Raw genomic sequence first — 23794 nt, forward strand, 5'->3', positions numbered from 1 at the left:
AATTGTTTCAACTTTATATACAATATATGCTGCTTTATTGGCCATTCATACGTTTGGTTTTATGCAGATGCACTCTGATTCTCAAGTTTTGGTTGAATTTGTTAATTGCATTTGAACAATGTGCACATAAACCTGGAATTATGCTCAGAAGATACACTTAAAGGCCTTTACAAACCTATGCATAGAAGGGTGTAATGGGTAAACGTAGGTTACAGAGGAGCTGACACGTACACCTTAATTTCAGCTGATGGGAAGTCGAAACAGCAACAAAGATACCTGGAGGAGCATATCGCATCAACACGTTTTGTTCCACCCAGATATAAAGTTGAAAAAAAAGCTTAGGTGACCTGACAAGCCAGTGTAAGGCCTAGATCATCTCACTGATTCAATGCTTAACTCTTGACGCGTACAATTTACACTGGTAAACACATGTACAGTTGGTTGTGTATTTATTGAGTTACAGCAGACTTAAAAGTACAAAATGAAAAATGCAAGCAGTTTTCCATTCTAACCAACCGAATGTACAGTATCCCAGATACTTGTTTGAACATGAAACTAAAGCAGCAGCAGCAGCAGACATTCAGCCAGTAAACAGTCATACACCTGCTGTTCAAACCAGGGTAAAATGACAGTTCAACTCAACTTTTTTTTTTTTGCTGCACAAATATTGCAAGCGTTTGCAATTTGACCCATAGAATCACAGATATCCCTTTAAATCATTTTTGAAAATGAGTTGTTTAAAATGAACATGCAATAAGTTCATGACAGCTTTGGCTGTTGTGATATTCAAATGCTTTTTTTGTGCCGTTTTTCAAAAAAAAAAATACAATCAGCACAGGTCTGATAATTTCTCTCTATAACTCAGGAGATTCATGAACAACCACTTCAGGTGACCTGACTGTACACCAATCCAGCTTTGAACAGACTGACCTTCCTAAAGCCAGAAATACTAGAGAGAACACAAGGGGTGCGTTTACAGATCGCAGGAGCTTCAGTTTTATCATGCGTAAAAACTACTTTACCTAAATGTTCTTGGCAGATTCAATCGAGAATATTTCAAGTTTTTAAAACAAAGACGTGAAAAGCTGAAATCACTGTAACCGGTCCATAGGGTACCCAGTTTTGAAGCAAACGGCAAATGTCTGTAAAGAGAGCCGAAAAGGCAGCATGGTGCGATCAAACAGACACTCCACTCTCTTCTCTATGTGATTAATCATCTTGATACATGTTCCTGTATGTAAAACACGGTCGCTCCTTTTAGCTGCGTCTCAAGCACCTCGGAGTGATTTTCACCTTCATCAGCATAATTCTATGCAAGTGCGAGTCAACGCTGCAGGAGAAAAGGAAAAGTTTCACAACAGTTTGAGATGTAATTATCTATCACTAACACAGGAATATATTATGCAAGTGCCCCCCAAGTCTACTCATAATGAGTAGTGCGCAGGTATGATTTAAAAATAGGGCTGATTTTCAGCAAATAACACACTATCATACACTTTGATCTTAAACAACACAACAACAAAACATTCCAGGTTTTGGGGCACCGGTCATGACTATTTTTTAAAAAAATGTAACAAAACTTGCCCTCCCAGAAAAACTGTACAAACCTTCTTTTTTGTAATACAGAAAAATATTTACAAGGGTGCTTCTTTAAAAAAAGAAAAAGAAAAAAGTAACAGTAGTAAGAACAATGCATCAAGTCCAGCTTTGGCACTCCTCTTAATGTCCCCATCTGCACCAAACATCAGTCAGTGCTTTAATGGTGGAACTCCAATGTCCCTGGCGCTTTGTGATGACATCACAGGCAGACAGTTACATTACCGAGTCCACATCTTGAGTCGTCGCATGATGGTCGGTGACTCAGCAGTCAATGATTTACTCGACCTGGAACAGAACCGGACAGAAATGGGGACTGGAGTGAACACATGGGCTCACTTTTCAATTAAAAATCACTCTTCTCCCTCCTGTTTAAAGAAAATGCATTTCTCTTTTTTATTAATATTGATTCCAGATTACAATTTGAACAAATGCTTGCAATGGTCACTGAGAAATTCAGAAATACTTTACAGCTTCATGATGGTTTTGCATATAAACTATTAGATACATTGTGCTGAATATTAGAAATACACCATTTGCCTTCCTGTGACAACAATCACTGTGTGTGTGTGTGTGTGCGCGCATGCATCTTTGATGCTAATGATGGTGTGGGTCCAAATATCATCCTGCTATTCCAGGGCCAATCAGAGGTAATTACACCCTAATAACTTCCTGTGTAGCTGGAGACTGCAGCTGGGGCCTCTTAAAGGAACAATTCACCATTAATTTATCTATTTATTCGAGACAAGTCGCACAAAATCAAAATCCATCTCTTCCAGACAAAGTCAAAATGTTGTGAAAAGAGTTGCTTGAGTGTATCCCCTAGTTTCCATCGGGCACAACTGCGCTGTGTTCCAAGTCAATGCTCGATATTCCACCACCCGCGTCACGGCGCATCCCAGAAGCGTGCGTGAAGCGGCTCTCCGCTCCGCTAAAGATACGCACCAGGTCTATTTTCACGCGAGCCGAGGGCCTGCGGACAGCCAGGCAGGGAAAAACATCATAGACATCACAGATCCTTTTTAAGGACAACGGCAGAAAAAAAAGAAGGCATGAAGTTCGACTACAGGAGTGCTTGGAGTGGAAGGTAGATACTAGCTTAATAAACACGTGATGGTCACGTAAAGTACTTGTAGAGACAATAAAATCTGCGAGTCAGGCAGGCAAGACGCTCTGCTTCGAGACACTCCCGGTGTGGTGCGTGGCGCGTGGCGGAGGACGGAACAAAACCACAGTTTAGCCGGTTTGTTTTCTTTTGAAGGATATTTCCACCTACCGTCAACCAATGACCCTCCCAGGTTGCTCCAAGCTCAGAACTTCTGTGTCTGTTGCCAGCCTCGGTCTTTCCACTCCCGCTTCACTCTCCTCCCCTACTGCCACAGTCACCTTTACCCACCTGGCAAGGAAGCAGACAGAGTTTAAACACAAACAGAGTCCTTAGAAACAAAAAGCAAAGAAATATTTGTGATGTGCACATTGAATGGTTCTGAGAAACATGCTATAAACAATGCAGGAATATCTAGTTGATGCAACAAATAAAAATGCAGTAATTCAGCATCCATGAGTTGCAATGCCCATACAGTGCTGTATTTTTTAGACTGTTTTCACAAAACAAAATCGTAAAATAACTCCTCAGATATTCCTTTAAAAACAATCAAATATTGGCAGTGAGCGGATCTTTTTTTTCTGTATTACATCTCCCACTAGAGAATAAATATAGGAGAAAAGATCTGTTTCCCTCTCTCCACCCACCTCCCTTTGTCAGCAGTGCTCGAGCTGGTTTGGTCCAGCCTGGTCCGGCTCAGGTCCGTCACGCTGTGGGCTAATCTGTCAGTCAACCACTGGACTTTGTCTTGGTCGGACAGCTTGAAGTGCTCTGCAGCAGCTGCTGTGTTCTCAACGGCCTCCTCCACTGCACCAACGGCTGTAGAATTTGAAACGTGAACAGAGAAAACACAAAAAGGCAAAAAAAAGGGTTTAAAACGTGATATTAAGAGAAACTAAATCTCTACTCCCAAGGTCTCCTCCAAAACTCACCTTTCCCAGCTGGGACTTCCAAGGAAACACACTGTTTTTTCTCAGGACTCTGGCCGTTCTGTTCCTGGCCTGCTTTCTGCTCCTCTACAAGGTTTTGGAAACTTTCCATCCAGTCCAGAGTTTCACCGTTCTTCAGTGCCGAGCGGTGGTCCTTGAACCAGCGGACAATGTCGGTGCGCCCAAGGCTTGTCTGGACCTCCAGCTGGCTGTACTCCTCGGGAGATGGCCACTGAGTCCGACAGAACATCTGTCAAGACCAACACAAAACATTTTACACCAGTATGTAATCCACGGTTCTATAGCAAAAACAAAATGATTTATTGGGCCAGTATAATAAACAAACTCAAAGCTCTAAATTCAATGATCAGCTATCGGGGAAAGTTGCTTTCTTATTAAGGGAACGTGTGTGAAGCCTTCTGCCAGAGCTCATGGTTAAGTCATCAACGTCAGCAATATTCAGCACTCGCACATTTCAGCAAAGACCCGCCCTACTTTGCATCTGATTGGCAAGAACTTATTTCATTGGTAGGTGGAAGTTCGATGATTGGCTAAATCCAGCGCATCAAAAACAAATCCAATATGGACTTTTTAATCCCGGCCCTAATATATATATATATATATATATATATATATATATATATATATATATATATATATATTTCTCATGTAGCGTCAATCACAGATTTTTCAGTAGTACAAAACCTTTGAGATGAATCAATTTACATCATCTCACTTCAGATTGTACTCATCAGTTAATCTCTTTAAAGTCCCAACTCAAGGTCTTCTTCGCAGCCCATGTGCATTCATCTTTATAGCCTACATTAAGGTTCAAACTTGTGTCATATTTGAATACGTAGCCATCTAATCGGAGTCGATGTCGAAATTTTTTGGCCAGCGTTTCTTATAGGGCTGCACGATACGAGGAAAATACACGATATGTGACAACGTTGTTGAATATTGCGATAACTATATTACTTGCGATAAATAAACAGATATTAAAGTGTACTCCGTTCTGCATTTCTGCTGCTTTCAGTATTCTGCTACAATACAACACATTGCTTGTTGAATTTAAAACAAAAGGAAATCATTTTCGACATTCTTTTATTGAAGAAATTAAACCTTGAATATAAAAAGGCACCACTAAAAAAATGAAAGTGCAGTTTTCTATTGATATTTTTTAACAAAAAATCTCTGAGTGTCTTTCGCGATTTGTATATTGCGCCTGTTGATATTGCGATGACAATTTAAAAAAAAAAGGATATGTTGTGCAGTTTCTTACCTCTCGGAGCAGGCTGAGCGAGCGGCTGGTAACGGGAGCTGGGCTGGTGGAGGCAGACAGGATGGGAGGATGGGGAGAAGAGGAGGAGGAGGAAGTGAGGATGGGAGGAGATGCCGAGGAGGAGGAGAGGGTTGGTGGATGAGGGGAGGAGGCTGCCAGCACAGGAGGGGAGGAGGAGGATGAAGAGGAGGAAGAGGAGAGGACAGGTGGCTGAGGAGAGCAGCGTGGAGGTTTCCCTCCGTGTGAAGCGCCGTTCAGCAGCGCTCCCGGCCGCTCTGCTCGCTCTTCTGTGCTCTTTGCAGACATGGAGAGTAAAGCCTTCTCCATGTTGTCCCTCAGCGCCCTGCGCTCGGAAAACCAGCAGTCCACCTCCGTCTTGGACAGCCTGGTCTCCTGGGCCAGCTGGTCTGCAGCAGGACAGAGTTCAGTGGGTCAGATGAGCTGTGTTACCTCCAAGTGGAAGTCTCTCTCCAGGGGACCTAACAATGGGCTCATTAAAAACATTTCTGCTATTTCTGTCTGCAGGAACCTACCAGATGCGGCCCAGCAGGTCCTTTGGGGTGAAAGAGAATTAAGTCACATGCTGTGAACTAGTAAAAATAGGAGAAAACACTACTGGACTTCTTTAAGTAATGTTAACAGTGAGGAGGAGGATATTGAACTTGAAGTACTTAAAATGTTCTGTAATATTTCTTCTCAGGAACTTTACAACGTAAAAGGATCATAGAAATATAGGAAGACAGAACTGGCAAGTTCTTCACCGATTATAAACCTGCAGTGTTGTGTTTCTGTATGTTAATATAATGTGTATAATGTGCTCACACGAAGCATCTTGATTTAGGACCAGGAATGGGACCACCAGGAAATAAGTGAGCAAAATAACATCTGTTTAAATGTACAGAAGTACACGGTAGTGGTTTTCACCACATTTAGCAATTTTGTAACTGCAAAGGATAATGTTTAAGGTATGTCAAAGGTCTAACTGCTGGACACAAGACGTCTTCTTTTTCTTCAGTGCAAAGTCAGACAAGTCAAAACACTGTTTGAGTAGATGGGGGCGTTAATGCCTTCCCTCTCTTCCATCTTTCTTGCCGCTCTTACGTTTTATATACTACCAACCAAATCTTAACTATTTTCATCCCGAGACTTTGAGTTATGCGATTAAGTCCATTTGCTTGTGAAAGGGGTTGGCTTTACCTAGCACTGCTTCTGTCGGAGTGCCGCTTCTCTGAAAGCTCTCCTCCAGCGCTTTTAGCTGTTCTGATGACTTCCCCTTCACCCTCTCCAGCAGGGGAAAATGGCTGGGGACTGCTTTCTTTACAGGACCGTCTTTGGGTGCTGGTGTCACCTCTGCTTTCACCAACACTGGAGGTGGAGGAACACCTGAGAGAGAGAGAGAGAGAGAGAGAGAGAGAGAGAGAGAGAGAGAGAGAGAGAGAGAGAGAGAGAGAGAGAGAGAGAGAGAGAGAGAGACTTAAGGACCAAAATATGCTAGACAACACGGGTAACTGATATTACTAAACAACACATGGCACTAATGGTGCTTAAAAAAATCATTATCAACTGATTACCGACTACGATTAAGCACAATTTGCTTTCTCAGGATATATACCCTATATATTTTTAAAGGGTAAGCAATCAAAACCTACCTCTGAGAACGATAATTAGCTTGTTTAAAACCTACAGAAAGATGTGTGATTAATCACTGTCAGGGTTTGTTTTAGCACTTTAGATGTGTGGCACTGATCACACCACATACCTTTGAGATTAAGGAGCCTCTGTTCACTGAACCACTTCTTTATCTCTCCTCTGGACAGCCCGGTGGTCTCTATCAGCCTGTAGATCTACCACATGACAAAATGCAACAGAAATGTAACTATCAGTGTGTACTGTTGACAGGAGCACTAAATTAGAAATGAAATGTGGCTACAAAAATCCTAATGCCAAAAAAATCCTTCCAATTAATTTTGACCTTCTAAGGCATGGCACAAGAAATGTCATTTCACTCACTTATTCTTACCTCATCTTCCTCGGGGAAAGGACACTGTGTGTAGCTGGACCTCAGTACTGAGAGCTGCTCGTCGGTTTTGTTGGGGTCAACTGTAAAACTCAGCACTTTGGGTGATGCCAGCTTGGATGTGGCCATGGGCGCCGAGATGTTTTGAATGATGGAGGGCCGTTTGGTCTCCGTGGCGATCACAGGGGAGGCCAGGGGTCGTTTGAGCGACTGTGCCACCTGCAAAGCACACATAGGTTTTATTCCATTGTCATCGTAATATCAACTGGCGCAATAACCATGTCGCTAAAGTAGTGAAATATCGCAAATGTGAAAAAAAATGCACTTTAAAATGTAACGGTCATGTTTTTAGTGCTGACTTTTATATTCAATTCAAATGTTCAATTTGTTCAATAAAAGAATGTTGGAAATTATTTCCTTTCATTTGTTTTAAATTCAAGAAACAGTTTGTTTGTTGTATTTTAGCAGAATACTGAAAGCAGCAGAACTGAGTACACATTAATATCCATTTATGCATCGCAAGTAATATCGTTATCGCGATATTGAACAGCGCTATCGCATATTTTACTCATATCGTGCAGCCCTAGTGAAAACTGTGACATCTTTAAATCATACGTCTTGTGTACAAGGTTTTGTACCTGGTTAGCCACGGTGAGTGCCAGCGGCGCACACGTGACAGTGGAGCCGTTAGCTACAGGAGTCAGCACCAGGCTGGTCTGTCCCAGCAGGTGACAGGGGAGGGACTGCAGGACAGACGCTGCTGACTGCATGGCTTTGGAGGCCGCGGTGGGGGCAGACGGGTTGCATGGCTGGGAGTTGAGCTGAGAAGCCACCACGGTGAAGGTCTGAGGCATGGAGGAGATCGTACCGTTGAACATTTTCTTCCTGGCTTCTTCCACCTGTCATAGGAGGAAAGCACTTGTTATACTTGTAGGTTTAAAAAATAAATAAAATAAAACCATTGTAATTAGGGATGCACCAAATCCAGGATTCGGGTTCGGATTCTGACAAATATTGGGTTTTTTGACGGGGCCCGGTTTCTGCCGAACCTTAGAATTTTTTTCCACCGAACCCCACGCTTGCACTACGCTGGTCGACGTAATGATGCAATGAGGATGGGAGTAGGATTCGTTATTTGGTTTCGGTAGAATCTTAAGGAGTGGATTTGGTATTCGGCCCAACTCCAAAAATTTGGATTCGGTGCATCCTTAAATTTAATACCAAAAATAAGAATTGACACTGTAATCTAAAAAGGTCTGCACAATTACTAGCTGGTTGTTTGTTAATGTAGAGTGAAACAAAGAGTAAAAAGTATACAATTTTACATTATGGATCAGTAACAAAAGCCCACAACCTGATCAGAGGTTATTACAATATACAATGAATTGCTTTACAGCAATTTAACATGAGACATTCCATAGCCAACTTAAAATGTTAACTATTCTCATAGTATTTGGAATCTGAATGCAAGTTAAGCATTTCAAACATAAGGTTCTAGAAATACAGATTAGGGATGGCGAAAACTAAAAATTTTCTTGACCGGTCACCGAGCCTCATTAACCGGTTAACCGTTTAGTTTAACATATGCTACGCTATTTGAAATAACAGCCATTTCGAGCCGCGCCTGCAATTTCTCAACTCTGTCGCATCTCTCTCTCGCGCACGCACGCACACAGCCAGCCCCGGCACCGCCCTTCCACTCACGTCACGTTTTTTAAATCCCCTACATCGCGAAACATGTCCCGCAAATGCGGCGCAGAGGAGCTTGTATGTAATCGGAGGACAAATGGCTCCTTAGTTTCGGTACAAGTCAGGTGATCGCGTTTAAAATAAAGTCGTTTGTCTAGCGTTAGAAGCTCATTAGAAACATTGCCGCGGCTCATTTGAGAAAATGACAGCTCCGAAGAGACGCCTTTAGTTTGAGTGTAGTGCTAACAATAATAATAATAAAGATGATGATCATCATCACCTTATCTGTTACCATTGAAATGCAGATGTAATGTGTTTCCAAATATAAGCCCATTTTATGCGGAATATTGCCTAAAAGACTGCAACAGGATACAACCAATGGATAAAACCTTCAGAATGCGTAAAACAGGCGATTAGGCCTAACAAAATTAATTGTTTGGTTCCGGTTTTCGACCGACCCTGTAAATTAATGTGCGACCCAAATTTATTTTATGAGCTTGGGGAAGAAATTATACTAATTAAATAAATACACAAATAAAAAGTTTAAGGCGAACTATAATTACATTTTTGTACAGCACTCTTGCGATGCAAGATGCCCGTTTTCCTCCAGCAATGCTGGAAGAGGACCCGATGTCGCCGCAGCGGCACTTAACTTTGCCGTGTCCAGTTTTAGGGCAGCAGCAGCAGCGTGAGGATGGCGCCTTCAACCAGCCCTCACCGGCCACGGCGGCCAGCTACAGCGCTACTGCGCCGCCGGGGAGCTTCAACACGTCAGACAGGGCAGATGAAACCACTCATGAACTATATGTTGTGTTTAATGTCGTTCAAGAGGATGGCAACGTAGCAAGCAAACCCGATCAAATGAAAGGTAAACCCCCTTTAGAGTGCTCTAACGTTACAGCAAGTCCCTGGGGCTCTTTGGAGGTGGCTAACAGCAGTGAAGCTAATGACAACTTCCCAACACAATTCATTTGGATACATTACATACATTATGGAAGATAGACGGGATTCTGAACAGCGATGCACAAACAAACAAACAAACAAACAAACACACACACACACAAACACACACACACACACACACACACACACACACACACACACACACACACACACACACACACACACACACACACACACACACCAGAGCCAAGGTGTCTGCGTTACTTCACGCAGCACATGTAACTGGCTGGAAACGATAGCTACAGCTTATACATTATTTATTTCCGCTGGCGCAGATGAACTAACGGTACACTCGTTAACTGTAAGAAGCCTACAATAAACCCTCCATGATTAAAGAGTCAATATTTATCAATACCCACCTACCTGTTCTACAGGCAAATTTAAACATGTAGAAACCGATATTTCAGTCTGCTCTTCATGCGCTGTCCACTCTTGTTCACCGCGCTGTGCAAACAAAGCTCTACTCTGCAAATAGCGACTTTACAAACAAGCTAAAATCAAAGATGTCAGTTTGTAGTCTGTTTCTTAGTTTGAAACGAATCTTGATTTTTTTGGACAAACTCTTGTAAACGTAGCTGCTGTCTAAACGAACCATCCTCTCCGCTGGATCGGTAAACCTGTGGCTGTATTATAAGACCAAAACAAATACACGTGGCTACTTAATATGCACGTGAATTACAGTACACGTTTTCAATATATTAAGCGACAACTGTACATGTAGTAACAGGTAGGCTATGTTATGAAAATATTGAGTATCCATCGCTACTGTAAAAGGCAAAAAAAAAAAAAAAAAAAAAATCCTACTTATCCCTTGCTGCCACTGGGAAAAAAATAAAATAAATTCCTATCGACCCATGAACTCAACAGACAACAAACCGGAACCAAACTATTTTTTTTTTATGCCTTATGAAAGATTTTGCGTGAGGGATTATTTCACTTCACAGAAAAAAAAAATTTGGAATGAGATGGCTAACTGTAGTAGCGTTTATTCCAATATCTATAATTGCTTAAATTAGAGATCACTTTTTTTTTTTAACCGACTAACAATAATTTTGACCAGTTAACGTTGAAACGGTCAACCACCGGTCAAACGGTCATCGGTTAACATCCCTAATACAGTCTATTATATTACTATTATTTTTAGTCTTTGGGGAACCAGATGATGCCTTATTTAAGCTTCTAAGCTTAGAAAAGACCTGGTAAAATACACTCAACCTCACTTGAGGGAAGAGAATTGACATAGTGCCTCAAATATTATCATTACTATAACTCCTACCTCCTCAGGTGACCAGCTAATGCCCTGTTTGAGCCTCTGTGTGGTGAACCAGACTTTGATTTGCTCCTCTGGGTGTTTGGAGGCTGCGGTGAGCCAGGAGAGCTCAGCCTGTGTTGGGTAGGGGAAGTTGTTGAAGGAAGAGATGAGCGTCAGGTTGTCGTCCAGCGAAGGGTTGTATTTGCTTGTGTTGAGGGGCACTGCGATCTTCGGCACCTGAAATTATACAAAAGCAATACAGTAAGCCTAAACAGCCTTTTCTTTTCCCCCAAAAAGAAGAATATTTCCACAAGTACTTTATTCAGTTCTTGTGTTAAAATCAAAATCAAATGGTAACACTTTATTTTAGGGGTGTGTAATTTCTTAATAATGTCCTAGGAAAATCATTTCCTTATAATTAGCACTAAATGACATTGTTCTAACCAGGAGACGGCCTTGGAAATTATTAAGAAAATTACAGACCCATAAAAAAGCATTACCAGCAAAACATTCAAATGTTAACTCGACAAACGACTTTTCCACTTTCAATGCAGTTCCAGAATTTAAAGGAATACTTTGAAATTTTTTTTCTTCTTTGTTTTTTTTGTTGTTGTTGGTGAGATGAGACAAACAACACCACTGTCATGTTTGTAGGCTAATTATATAGCTAGAGCCAGGAGACAGTTAGCTTAGCATAAAGACTGGAAGCACGGGGAAACAAGTAGCTTAAAAGCATTAAAGCGTAAAAAAAAACACACCTTCTAACACCACTAAAGCTCATTAATTAACACGTTATATATCTTGTTTGAGTAATCCTTACAAATACTGAATTGTAAAAATGTAGTTAACACACATCAGCTTTAGAGGTGCTGATAGGGTTGTTGCTGTTTTGAACCTTTGGACAGAGCCAGGCTCGCTGTCTCCCATGCTTCCAGCCTCTACGCAAAGGTAAGATCACTGGCTGCTGACAGGAGCTTTATATATTTAGTGTACAGACACCAGAGTGGTATCGGTTTTCTCATCTAACTCTTGGCAAGAAACCAAATGAGTGTTATTTCCAAAAATGTAAAACTATTTGTGTAACTGTACAGGAATGGTACATAAAAAGATAATTGGTATACTTCCTCCACTGTGTTCTACCTGAGTATAGTTTAGAGGCCGCTGGAGCGAAGGCATGATGTGAGAGAGACCTTCTGCTTTGAGTAGAGTCGACTCCGGGATGATGACCGTCCCGTTCACGTTGACCGCGGTGATTGGTTTCTTGGCCAGATCTGTCCGCTTATTATCTGGCGACATTATTTTCGGCTTGCCGATCTTGACTGTGGTGGGTTTGCTGAGCGGCAGAGTGCCTTGTTCGTCCCCTTTGCCAGAAATGGCGCTGGAGGTGTTGTAAATGACTGCATTGTTACTGCACCCCTCGATTGTCTGTTCCAAGATTGTCTGATTGTTCATTTTGATGCGTTTGAATTTGAAGTTGCTCTCCCCTGGGTGACACCTCTCGTTGTGTTCGGTCAGGGTGTCAAACTTCTTTGTGTTGAAGTTGCAGACGGCACACAGGTACAGGGGGTTGAGGATGACGTTAGGGTGGTTGGCATCCACGTGTTCTTTGAAAGTGTTGAGGTTCTGTGTGGAGAAGGGGCAGTATTTACACTCGTAGCCCCCCTGCTGTCTGCGCTGAGGCTTGGAGAGGTCTGGTGGCTCGGCGGCTGGTTTGTCTGGAGCCGTGGGAGGGTCCAAGGCCTTGCCCATCAGGTCTAATTCCACAGAGGGCTTCGCCTCTGTTGAGAGATCTGTTTCCATAGGTCCCTCCTCAGCATGGTTCTCCGTTGTTGTCTGGAAGAAGGCAGTTTTTAGATGGAAAAGGTATGACGTGAATCCTTCTAAAATCAGTACACATCCACTAAAAACACACAGAAAAACAAAAACATGCATCCTATAAAAGAAAAATATTGTGTGTAAGTGCAGTGTAATACACAAAACTATTTAAAAAAAAAGGAGTAATTTTCCTCACAGGGAATTATGAAATCTTATTTTATTTAGCTGATACTGTAAAAGAAATGAGTCGCTCCTGCCAGACATATTAGAGTGTACCTCCATGTCGTCCTCGGTGTCATCATCCAGCTCCACCATGGTCTGCTCTGGTCGGATCATTAAGGGAGTGGAGGCCTTCCGTCGACTCGACATGATGATGGATCCTGGGTTTGTCTGGGTGGACAGCTGCCCTCACTTGGTGCCCGCGATTGGCCCGTGGTGATATAAAGGAGGCTAAGGGGCCCAGGGTGCAGAATGCAGGACTACTATCACAGAGGGCTGGGTGGATAATCAGTTTCAGGTACCGAAGGATAGCCAGGAGGCCTGGCTCGTACTGGGACCCAGATACAGAACTGGGCTCTCTTTTTTAATAGGACAGGTAGCGAGCACAGGAGAGTTTCTGGGATGAGTGTCTGAAAACCAGTCTTCCCCAGGGGTAAGATTAGTGGCTGGAGCGAGAGTAAGTGAAGGCCTGGCAGAGATGGGACTGTTGTGGTGTAGTGTAGGCCGGGATTGCTGACCGTGTCAGCTCCGGTTCTGGCCGACCTCCTGGAACTGCATGACAGGATGCTACCTGGATGGAAGAAAGAAGAGCCAGAGTAGAAAAACGGATTATTATTAACATTAGACGAACATTTCCTTTCATTACATTTTCCTTATCTTTTGTTTTAAAAACCATTACTTTACCTTAATTTCCTCTACTTCTGCTATCTATGATTTAAGTGTTTTTAATAAGTGAAAACCAGTGAGGAGTCACAGAGCTCATCTGGGCTGCCATAGTCACTCAATACAAGGCAAATAAAGATGGCGCAAATATGAGTTTCACCACATAAATTCACTTTATGTGGAGACATTGGTTGTAAAACAGTTTGAGACAACTGAGACATTGGATTAAGGGAGAATAAACCAAAATGAGAAATGGGTAAGCAAAAACCTTAGATACCCTTTTCAAGTGCCTTTAAATAAGTATGCAGCAGGCACCAAACAGGCTGGTGAGAGCGTGTCAAGAAAGGCACCACCATGCTGGATTATTTCAACTCAGCAGTGTCCCATGTGGATCTGCAGCAAGCCACCATCCAGAAGAGAGTCGAGTGAACAGTCAGCCGGCGGCTCAAAATGAAAAAGGTCAAAGGAAGCTGACAAACAAACAGAGCAGGAGGTCTACAGGTGGTCGACTGCCAGACCACTACAACCACAATCTGGAAGCAAATAGGAGTAAAAGGCAATATTGTAAAGTGTTTTATCTCAGTGTATAGGGCACAATTTCAAATAAATCATAAAACACTAAGGAAGAAGTGGCAGACGTGATGGAGAAGAGATGATACTAATGTTACTGATTATGCAATGTAGAGCTGGAAATGAATTGCAACCAACTTAAATAAGTGGATAATAATAATAATAATAATAATAATAATAATAATAATAATAATAATAATAATGGCATACATTATTTGTTAAGCAGAAATGCAAAGAATTCCCTGGTTCTTGCTTCTCAAATGTGAATATTTGTATGTTTCTTAGTGTCCGTCTATGACAGTAAATTGAGTATCTTTGGGTTTTGGACCGTTGGTCAGACAGAATGAGCAATATGAATATATCAACTTGGGCTCTGGCAACTTCAAAATGGGCATTTTGCACTATTTTCTGACTCATCAGATTAATCATCAAAATGATACAATGATTAAGTAGGCGATAATGAAAGCCCAAGATCCCTGGCTCTTGTATTTTCTGTGCAGTGTGAATTCTGCTACATTTACAGTATATTTTCTGCAAAACTACCAACTTTGGAAATTGTTCAGGAGTGCCACCTTGAGTATATATTATGTATATTAAAAAGGTGCTGTAGGTAGGATTGCGAAGATCCAGGACTTAGCCAAAAAATTTGAACAACAACAACATCTCAGTCCCTCCCCCCTTTCTGCTAAAGCCCAATTACAGTCTCCTAAGCCCCTTCACCCACAAGGCAGAATGAATGTGTGTGCATGAGCAGTGATTGACATGCAGTTAGACACCCCCCCGCCCCTGGCCCTGATTGGTGCATCTGAACAGGGAGCTGTGGATTTTTGCAAATAACACTACAGGCTGTAGGTGGTGTCAGTTTCAGCAAATATGACAGAAAGTTAGTTTCATAACTCTTACCTACTGCACCTTTAATGACAGTCCCCCACACCCCCCCATCTCATGTGTTGGCAAAACAACTATTCATATATTTTGAATACATTAGGGTTAACTATTCACTGATCAGTAAGAAAGTTGCTGTAATAAATATTGTTATATTGTAATATTGTTTTTCTAAGACATGAAAGACAAGTGGTTGCACAATCAGGGCAACAATCTTTCAGGCCATATGAACTTTGGCCACTTCCAACACCCACCTGCTATGTTTACAGTTTGTCAGTTTTACCTGGCTGAGACCAGAAGAGTTCAGGTGGCAGAAGCAGCAGCTGCTGTGTTTTGCAGCTTCACCCTGACTGAAAATGAAAACAACTCCGCTACATGGACCAGCTAGTGTCTATTTATGTACAGTAAAAACATTTATCATCACACTTTGATAGTGCAGTTGGTATGCAAATATATGCAGCTGACAGTAAGACAAGTTGTCCTGAGAAATATAGACTAATCATATAGGATTGTGCTGCAGAATGTGAATAGAGAAACCAGAGCTTCAACCAAACCAGCTTCAGAGAGACATCTTAAAAAGCCAAGAGCTGCTTTTATTTTGGGTTCTGTTGAAAGGAAACCTCCATGAAAAAAAGCAGTTAGGAAAAGCTGAGGGAGAGTGAGCAGAGAAAACTTTCCTAAGGTAATATTGTAATGAGGAGAGTGAGAAGCTTATCTGGCTGAAAAAGGTCTTATTGATATTCTGGAGGCCTCATGCAGAGGCTTCATACTCATTCACATGAGTAAAAATGAGTCGATGCAGCAGCGTGCTCTTCCATCAAGACATAATGAGGCTCCATAAAACCAAGTCGGCACAGAGAACGAGGGAAAGCCCTCCACCAAATTACTACTACACTACTTAAATATTTGATGCTTATGAGGAAATATTGACAGAAGAAATAGGTTTGACCCCACCAAACAAAGATCCTACTTAACAGTATGATCATATTTAAGCATGTATGGTTACACTGATAAAGGGTGGGGCAACAGTAAATATGCCCTAACCCTAAGTAAGGCTTTAGTCTTCTGTCATCTCAGCAGGTTAGGATTTTACTTTGTTTACTTAGGCCCCGAGATGCTCCAACTCAGTCATTTCCGTGGGTTGAGTGTATGATTCCAATGGGAGAATTAAATGTGAACACAATGTATGACTGTGATTATTTCGCCCCATAGTCACCAAAGTAAATATTGGACCAATTTTCCACAAGCCACATACCTCGGACACAAAAATGGCATTTTCAGATGGACAAATCAGGAGAAAATGTACTTTGTTTGAGACCTGTTTCTGTCTAAGCAACAAACTCTCGTGAGATCTGGCAACACAGATAGGCTAAAGTTAACCAACGCTTGCAAACGCCACAGATAACTTATTTTCTTAATGCTAAATCTGGCTTTTAGCGGTATAAATATCTAATGTGAGCAAAAGAAAATATAAGTATATTATGCAAATGTAACCTTTCATCCATTCACTTGACTTTCAATACACTACACAAACGAGGTCACGCTCACTTAGGGGGACAGGAAGTGTGTACCGTTTCATGCCATCGGGACAGCGTGTAATGGGCTATCTTTAGTTATAGAGCATCTTTGTTTGTAGTCACACCAAAGTGTCACATGCTTCATTTGGGCTACCCTGCCAGGCAGCTAGGCATCAATCACATGGCACCGTACCCTTCAAGGCTCCAAGGGTGTCCTTCGCTAGTCCACTCTTTGTCCCGAGATATCTCAACTCCTCATACAACCCACTGAGGCATCATTAGAATGCAGACTCATTGCCATGGTGTCACTATAGCAACCGTGGACGTAGAGCTGTAGTCAAGTAGCTGCTAAATCAGTGTCACTGACAGAGACTGTATACAGAAATGACCAGAACACCGGTGTTTTTAGAGAGAGAGAGAGAGAGAGAGAGAGAGAGAGAGAGAGAGAGAGAGAGAGAGAGAGAGAGAGAGAGAGAGAGAGAGAGAGAATAAAACAAAACAGGAACAGAGAAATCTTGCACACATTACCGACAGTAGCCTGGTGAATCCCATTCCGTTCCCATGCATTTGTAAGGTTTATTCAGCTTCATTCGAATAATCAGAGCTAATCATGAAGAGCGCATAGAAACTATTGCTTCCGTAGAAAAAAAAAAAAGGTTACAAGCTTCTTGATTATCCTACTAACCCTGTTTTGGGTGATGATTACACACATTGTGTAAACACTGCAGTGTACATACTCCTTCCACTCACTATCTGTCCTAGGGCTGCCAAGAACGATTATTTCATAGTCGATTAATCGATTATTTTCTCGCTTATTCGGTTAGTTGTTTGGTCTATAAAATGTCAGAACATGGGGAAAAATGTGGATCAGTGTTTCCCAAAAGCCCAAGATGACGTCCTCAAATGTCTTGTTTTGTCCACAATTCAGTTTACGGTCACAGACGAGAGAAGAAACTAGAAATTATTCACATTTAACCCTTGTGTTGTCTTCCCGTCAACCTTGAAAAAAAAACAAAAACAAAAAAAACACGTTTTTTGACGCCTTTTTTTCTTTTTCCAACGTTTTAAATTGTTACATTTTTCTTCTACACAGCGCTTATTTCTACATCCCATATTTTCAGATATAAAACAAAAATTTAAAACGGGTCAATTTGACCCGAAGTCAACACAAGGGTTAAGAAGCTGGAATCAAAGAATGTTTACTTTTGTACTTTTTAAAAAATTACTCAAACCGATTAATTGATTATCAAAATAGTTGGCAATTAATTTAAGAGTAGACAACTAATCGTTTAATCTTTGCAGCTCTAATCTGTCCCTCAAAGTCTGCCCAAAATCCTAAAATGTAGCCAACATCTGGTAAGAAGGAGCTGGAGATGCATCTGTCAGCTGCATCTCAGGTGCCCCTTTACACGACCTGCTGAACATCTGCCGCCTCAATGCGGATACAGCCTCAACACTTTCTGTGCGTGCATATGGGTGACAGTGGCTGGACTGCGAGCACAACGGAAGAGAGCGCGCTGTAGCTGGACTGCTTTACCTCCTACTGGTGTGTTGAACCCACACAAGTAGAGGTAGAGAGGATGAGCAGTTCCATTTATGCAACATCTATATTAGTAAGCCGAAAACACAACTGCTATATAGCTTAACAATGTCACTGTTGTCAACTTATAAAAGCTACCAGTGGCTCCTCAAAAATGTGCCACAAGTGACTGGATGACATCAGACACCGGTTTGCATATTAAATGAGTGCCTGTTGAGTCCTTGATAGAAAAAAAAAAAAATGTTTACAACATGACATGATTTTGAGCAGAGGCTGACTCAGAAAAATGAACATTATCTTACACAATATAAACACAAACAGCTCTGCTGTTTGAGATGTTGCAGTTGAATTAAACTTGTGTGAGCTGACTGTGTCTCAAATAAAGAGAAAAGCCTATGCAAAGAGTGCTGATCGCTGAGGATACACTGGCACCAAAATCTTCTTCCTCTCTTTACTCTACCAGGAGAGGGGCCGCTCTCCTGCTGCCTTTACTGGCTGCTTGGGAGCACCATGGATAAAATAATTAGTATAGTGTGTGATCAATAACCGGGAAAATGTATAACTATTCACCAGTCACGCTAACTTTAGCAAAATAACTTGTATAATACCTCGATAATATCCTTACTAACGGGCTTCAGTCTTATTAATCATTCGGTGTCCCTGAGAGACACATATTGTTCTCTCTTTTGTTAGTCTGTTAACACCCCAGCTGTGGAGCTGAAAGAAATGTGCTCAGACTAATGTTTCAGACTACTAGTCAGCCATCTGAACATTCTTAACATCATTGCTTTGACTTTATTTTGAGTACAAAAAAAATGATTGCACTCAAAACTCGGCTGCTTTTATAACCTGGGTCAAACAAGTGAGTCTCGCACCTTTTCTTCAGTGTGTCTAACCTAGTCAGCCAGTTAGCATCTGTGTGCAGAGAGAGCGCTATGCTGGAGCCACAAACTCCCTAGTGTCTGCACGCTCATTAAACTTGTATGAATACCCAGCCTGGCAGTCCCTTGCCTGCCCGTCTATCTGTACTCGCCAGTTGTCTGGCTGTCTGTCTGATTGGTGCATTATATTAGTGGAGCCATCTTTTTTTTTTTAAGGAGTTACCTTTAATGGTGCCAGGCAGCAGCTACATTTATCAGCCCTGGCATGCATACTGGAGAGAACACAGGGGAAATCAATTCAAATCCTTCGTACCACTGAGTCTGTCTAATGTCTGAAGACAGACAGATGATCTAATACAACAGAAATATGGTAGTGCTATAGGAAGGATATCTATCCAAAGAGCAGTGGGTAGAGAACAACACTAAACAGATGAGTCACAGCAGCACACTCTTGTCGGCTCCTATTTCTGTGCATCATTGATGTAATCTCAAAGTGTAGTTGGGGGGAAACATATGACTCAGATTGTGCTCTCAGAAGTTTTGGAAAGGGAGTGAAACAGAGGATATCTGCAACAGAAGGCCTGTTGCAGATATCCTGTGTTTTAAAAACACATCTGAACCTACATACCCCATGTCAACTGTTTCTGCTAAACACGTCATGATGATTATAGTGATGTAATTATTAGGGGGGAAAAAAAATTCTTCTTATGGATCACCAGAGTAACTACAGGACCTGTGGCTCAGATGTTAAGGTCAAAGGTTGCTGCTTTATTGTCAGTGACACATTAAAAAACAAAGGCATATGTGAGGTTAAAGGCTTGTCTGTGTTTCATGGAGAAATGTACGGCATCATGTGCACACTGTTGATATGATACAGTAAATTAGAGCTCTAACAATTCCAAATTTTGCTCTACAATTAATTGTCTCAAAAATAACTGCGATTAACAATATAAAAATATGTATTTATTACTTTTTTAAACATTACATTTGTGATAAATTCCAGGATCCATCTTTTGGTTATATCACTGTCATGTGACACAGATAATGGAATAACAGGTTATACGAACACGGCCTACGAAGTAAACAACGCCTCTTTATTATCGTAAAACATTTCTTCCAACTGTATCCCCACTTGTCATTTTTGTTGCTATGAACGTATATAGGGTCAAGTGCCAACAACTAACAATGGAAATAATAATAAAAATATATAGTCTGACCGATAATCACTTATATAATTACAATTTGGCATACGTAAACAAAATCAACGATTATCAGTCATACGCCTTAAGACCTTAGCTAATGTTAGCAATTAACTGCGGTTAAACAAAGATGCCGCGATTATGTACACATATTGACAATTAGACAAGTATGTAATAATTTTTACAGGCCTACAGTAAATATTAAATTATATAATGCATAACCACTGATCAGGTACACTTGAGTCTCTTGCAAGTCCATGAAATGTAGAGACACAGCCAACCGAGTGCCAGAGTTTTCAGGCAGGCAGTCAGGATGGCAACCTCTGCAGCTCCCGCAAATGAAGCCATGCATGAAGTACAAACCAGCCAGTAACACCAGGGCTCTAAAATAACCAGCACAACATGACAAGAACGCAGCATAGACACCACTAGCTGCAGAAACACTGACTGCTGTAACATTAACTAAAACTTTGAAGCTCGATTAAACACTTCATATCACAAGTAACCAAAACCTTATTGCAGGGGGAGTGCACACACTGCTTTATGGAGCATTGCTGTATGGAGTGAGTTCTCCCTTTCTGACTGCTGGTCCACAAGTCAGCCACTGCAGCGACGAGGACAATGTGTGTGTCTGAATTGTGTGGGTGAGGAGAAGCACTACCACCATTAATACAACATGTCCCAGCAGGGGTGGAAGAGGCAGAATTTGGGACCGTCGCAGAATTGATTTAAATCTCATCACGTGCCTTCTCTAGAGCAAAGCAGTGCTGCACTGTGTTTGAGTGCGTGCTAGGTTCTGCCTGGCAACAGAGCCGCGCTACTTTTGCTGGGCTGTGATAAAGACTGAACGTGGATAAACAATGAAAATAGTTATTTTGTCACTGGAGCCCAACCTATACTGGATTCATTCCTGAGGCCGATGCGGATATTAAGTGAGTAATACAAAAAATGCTATCGGTATATCATATTTATTTTCTTTTACACAAACATTTTAAATAAGGATCCCTCACATGAAAGTCAATAAGTGTATTGCCCTAAAATGTTAAACTTCTTTATTAAAGAACTGTTACCAAGATATGTACTGAGCGTGACCTTCTTTTTTCTTTTTTTACAGTTGAGAAATAATCTATAATAATAAAACGGGAAAAACTAATGGCGACAATGTTTCTAAATGACTTCAAACTTATTTTTGTTTTGCAACTTCTTGTTACTTATTGGCTGATACACAGACACTGATATGTAAATCTTTTGATTTGAACAAGATTTGGTCACATCAGCAAATTGTGTATATTGCACATATTTTCATTTTTTAAGACCAGCAATTTTCCCTTTAATTATTTTATTCAATCTACTAAAAGGGGCAGGGGCTACTTTTGCAATATGACACACCCATCAACTTTTGTGACAAGTTGCCAAACTTTCTCCTTGATAGAGCTGCAAAGATCTATCGATTAATCGATTAGTTGTCAACTCTTAAATTAAATCGCCAACCATTTTGATAATCGATTAGTCGGTTTGAGTAATTTTTTGAGTCCAGCTTCTTAAATGTGAATATGTTCTAGTTTCTTCTCTCCTCCGTGACAGTAAACTGAATATCTTTGAGTTGTGGACAAAACAAGACCTTTGAGGACGTCATCTTGGGCTTTTGGGAAACACTGATCCACATTTTCTGACATTTTATAGACCAAACAACTAACTGAACAATCGCGAAAATAATCAACAGATTAATTGACTATGAAAATAAATCGTTAGTTGCAGCCCTACTCCGTGAAGTAACAGAAAGCTAGACTGGTCATCACTGCTGGGACCTTGTTTAACCTACAATGTAAGAGACACAGTGGCCTATACACACAGTATGGTGGAAACACTGTCAAGCGGACTATACCGCATTGGATCAAGAATCAAGTCTTCCGTTCATTCGGGTTCACGTAACACAGAGACACATAGTCTCACATTGTCAGACCTGTCTGAATACACAGGTGCATTGTCACACACACAAAGGGCAAGCTTTAAAAATATCCAAGTGTCACCCACTCTGCTGCGGATGGTTGCGTTACTATGGTAACACTGTAACCAACAGAAAGCGTGCGTGCGCTTGCATCCAGGAGCCGAAACCCAGCAGAGGTCATTAGTGTCAGGACAGCAGCAATGTTTTAAAATCCATCCCAAATTCACTTTTTCTGCATGACGAGGTTTACACCATATAACTAAATTCTGTCCACGTTCTTAGCACCTTGTGTAAACCAGTGTACAAAACATTACCGACTGCTTCCTCATCTGAATGTATTTCCAAACCCAACAGTCACTGACCGCAAACATGAGAGTCAAACTATGGTGGACTCAGCTGAACATCAGGAACTGATGTGTCTCCAACACACACAAACGTGTTACATGTAGGGCAATTCAGTTTGTTGCTGCAACCCCATATAGACTCACAAAATGACCCCAATGACGAAGGCCAACACGTCAGTGAACATTCACTTGATGCCAGGGCTGTGAGTGGGAATGAAAAGCAGATGGGGTGCGTTTCATTACAGCAAACAGAATAATACAGGGGTTAACCATACCTCTTGCACATTTTTATTTAGCTTCCATGGCAATAGCCCCCCCTTGACTTGATTTTGCTGTCCAGCTATATTCTCCTCTTCCACTCTCACTAATGGCCTTATGCACAACTAGCCACACTTATAACAGAGCACTGCTCTCCACCTGAAACCTTGTTCTTCACCATGTCAACTTTTAAGAGCTTAAACCACTGCTAATGATGCTCTTGGTTTTTGTTTCGATGGAGTAAATTGTGAGTTTTTTCGTTACAGTAATGCACTGTGAAAGTAGGGCAAGGGTCAGCTTGCACCCAACCAGCAGCCTCCAAATTAGGTCAACTGTGACAAAGGCTGTGGGAGGGGGTTCAGCAAAACGTCAGTCCAACGGTTACCACGTCGTGATCACCGCAAATGCAATGTGCTATAATGTTTAGGTTTGGTTTAGGTTGTTGTATAGTATTCATATTGTTGTACACAGTATGTCCTTATATGCGTGCGTGAATGCATGAGAGGGAGAGAAGGATGTACAGTATGTCTGGAGTCCAAATGAGAATGCTTGGAGACTTTGGAGCTCTGTATTTTTTTTGTTTTTTTTGGAGCCTCAGCGAGCATTTGGTGCTCCAGCGGGGCCGGATTTCCGACCCGTCAATCTCTGCCTTCCCTGCAGTGGGTGTGGCTTGTAAATAGCTTCGGCCTCTCCTCATTGGTCTCACGATGGCAGGAGGGGTGTATCTCTGCTGTGCCAGCGGCTGACGTGGTGCAGTGCAGAAGGCCTTTCAAAAAGCTCATGCTCCCCACAGCCCCCCCCTATCCCCTTTCGTTTCCCCCCCCCCAAAACTTGAATTTTGGAGGACACAGTGGGATGGGAGAAGGGGAGCACACATGCTCACGCAGGCATGAACGACCTGCAAGGGTGTGGAACTAACTTTCGCTTGTAGTGGTCGTCGTGTTCAGAATTTCAGCAGAGGATTTAATTTGTCAACCGCACAAGCAATATCAAGTTCTAAAAGACTGCAGTGGCAACGAGAAATGAGCCCTCTGGATGATGAACACGGGGTAGTTTAATACATGCTTACACATGCAGAAGCACACCGCTCTACAAACTGCTTTGCACCCATAGACTTAGATA

At 41.7% G+C, this 23794-nt stretch overlaps 1 protein-coding gene across 1 annotated transcript in view; it reads right to left on the minus strand.

Moving 5' to 3' along the window:
* Window positions 1–432: 432 nt before the first annotated feature.
* zhx2a (zinc fingers and homeoboxes 2a) overlaps window positions 433–23794 on the minus strand; it is a 29031-nt gene continuing 5669 nt past the window's right edge. Inside the window, exons 2-14 of the mRNA XM_028579795.1 lie at window positions 12925–13438; window positions 11974–12666; window positions 10858–11070; window positions 7568–7828; window positions 6933–7148; window positions 6672–6756; window positions 6110–6295; window positions 5123–5319; window positions 4913–4978; window positions 3634–3880; window positions 3349–3520; window positions 2873–2992; window positions 433–1884 (exon numbers count right to left, since the gene is read on the minus strand). Coding sequence (XP_028435596.1) covers window positions 2875–2992; window positions 3349–3520; window positions 3634–3880; window positions 4913–4978; window positions 5123–5319; window positions 6110–6295; window positions 6672–6756; window positions 6933–7148; window positions 7568–7828; window positions 10858–11070; window positions 11974–12666; window positions 12925–13017 — 2547 coding nt within the window. The 5' untranslated portion in view covers window positions 13018–13438 and the 3' untranslated portion in view covers window positions 433–1884; window positions 2873–2874. The remainder of the gene's footprint in view (window positions 1885–2872; window positions 2993–3348; window positions 3521–3633; window positions 3881–4912; window positions 4979–5122; window positions 5320–6109; window positions 6296–6671; window positions 6757–6932; window positions 7149–7567; window positions 7829–10857; window positions 11071–11973; window positions 12667–12924; window positions 13439–23794) is intronic.

This window comes from Perca flavescens, chromosome 6 (assembly GCF_004354835.1).
Source record: "Perca flavescens isolate YP-PL-M2 chromosome 6, PFLA_1.0, whole genome shotgun sequence".
Lineage (NCBI taxonomy): Eukaryota > Metazoa > Chordata > Actinopteri > Perciformes > Percidae > Perca > Perca flavescens.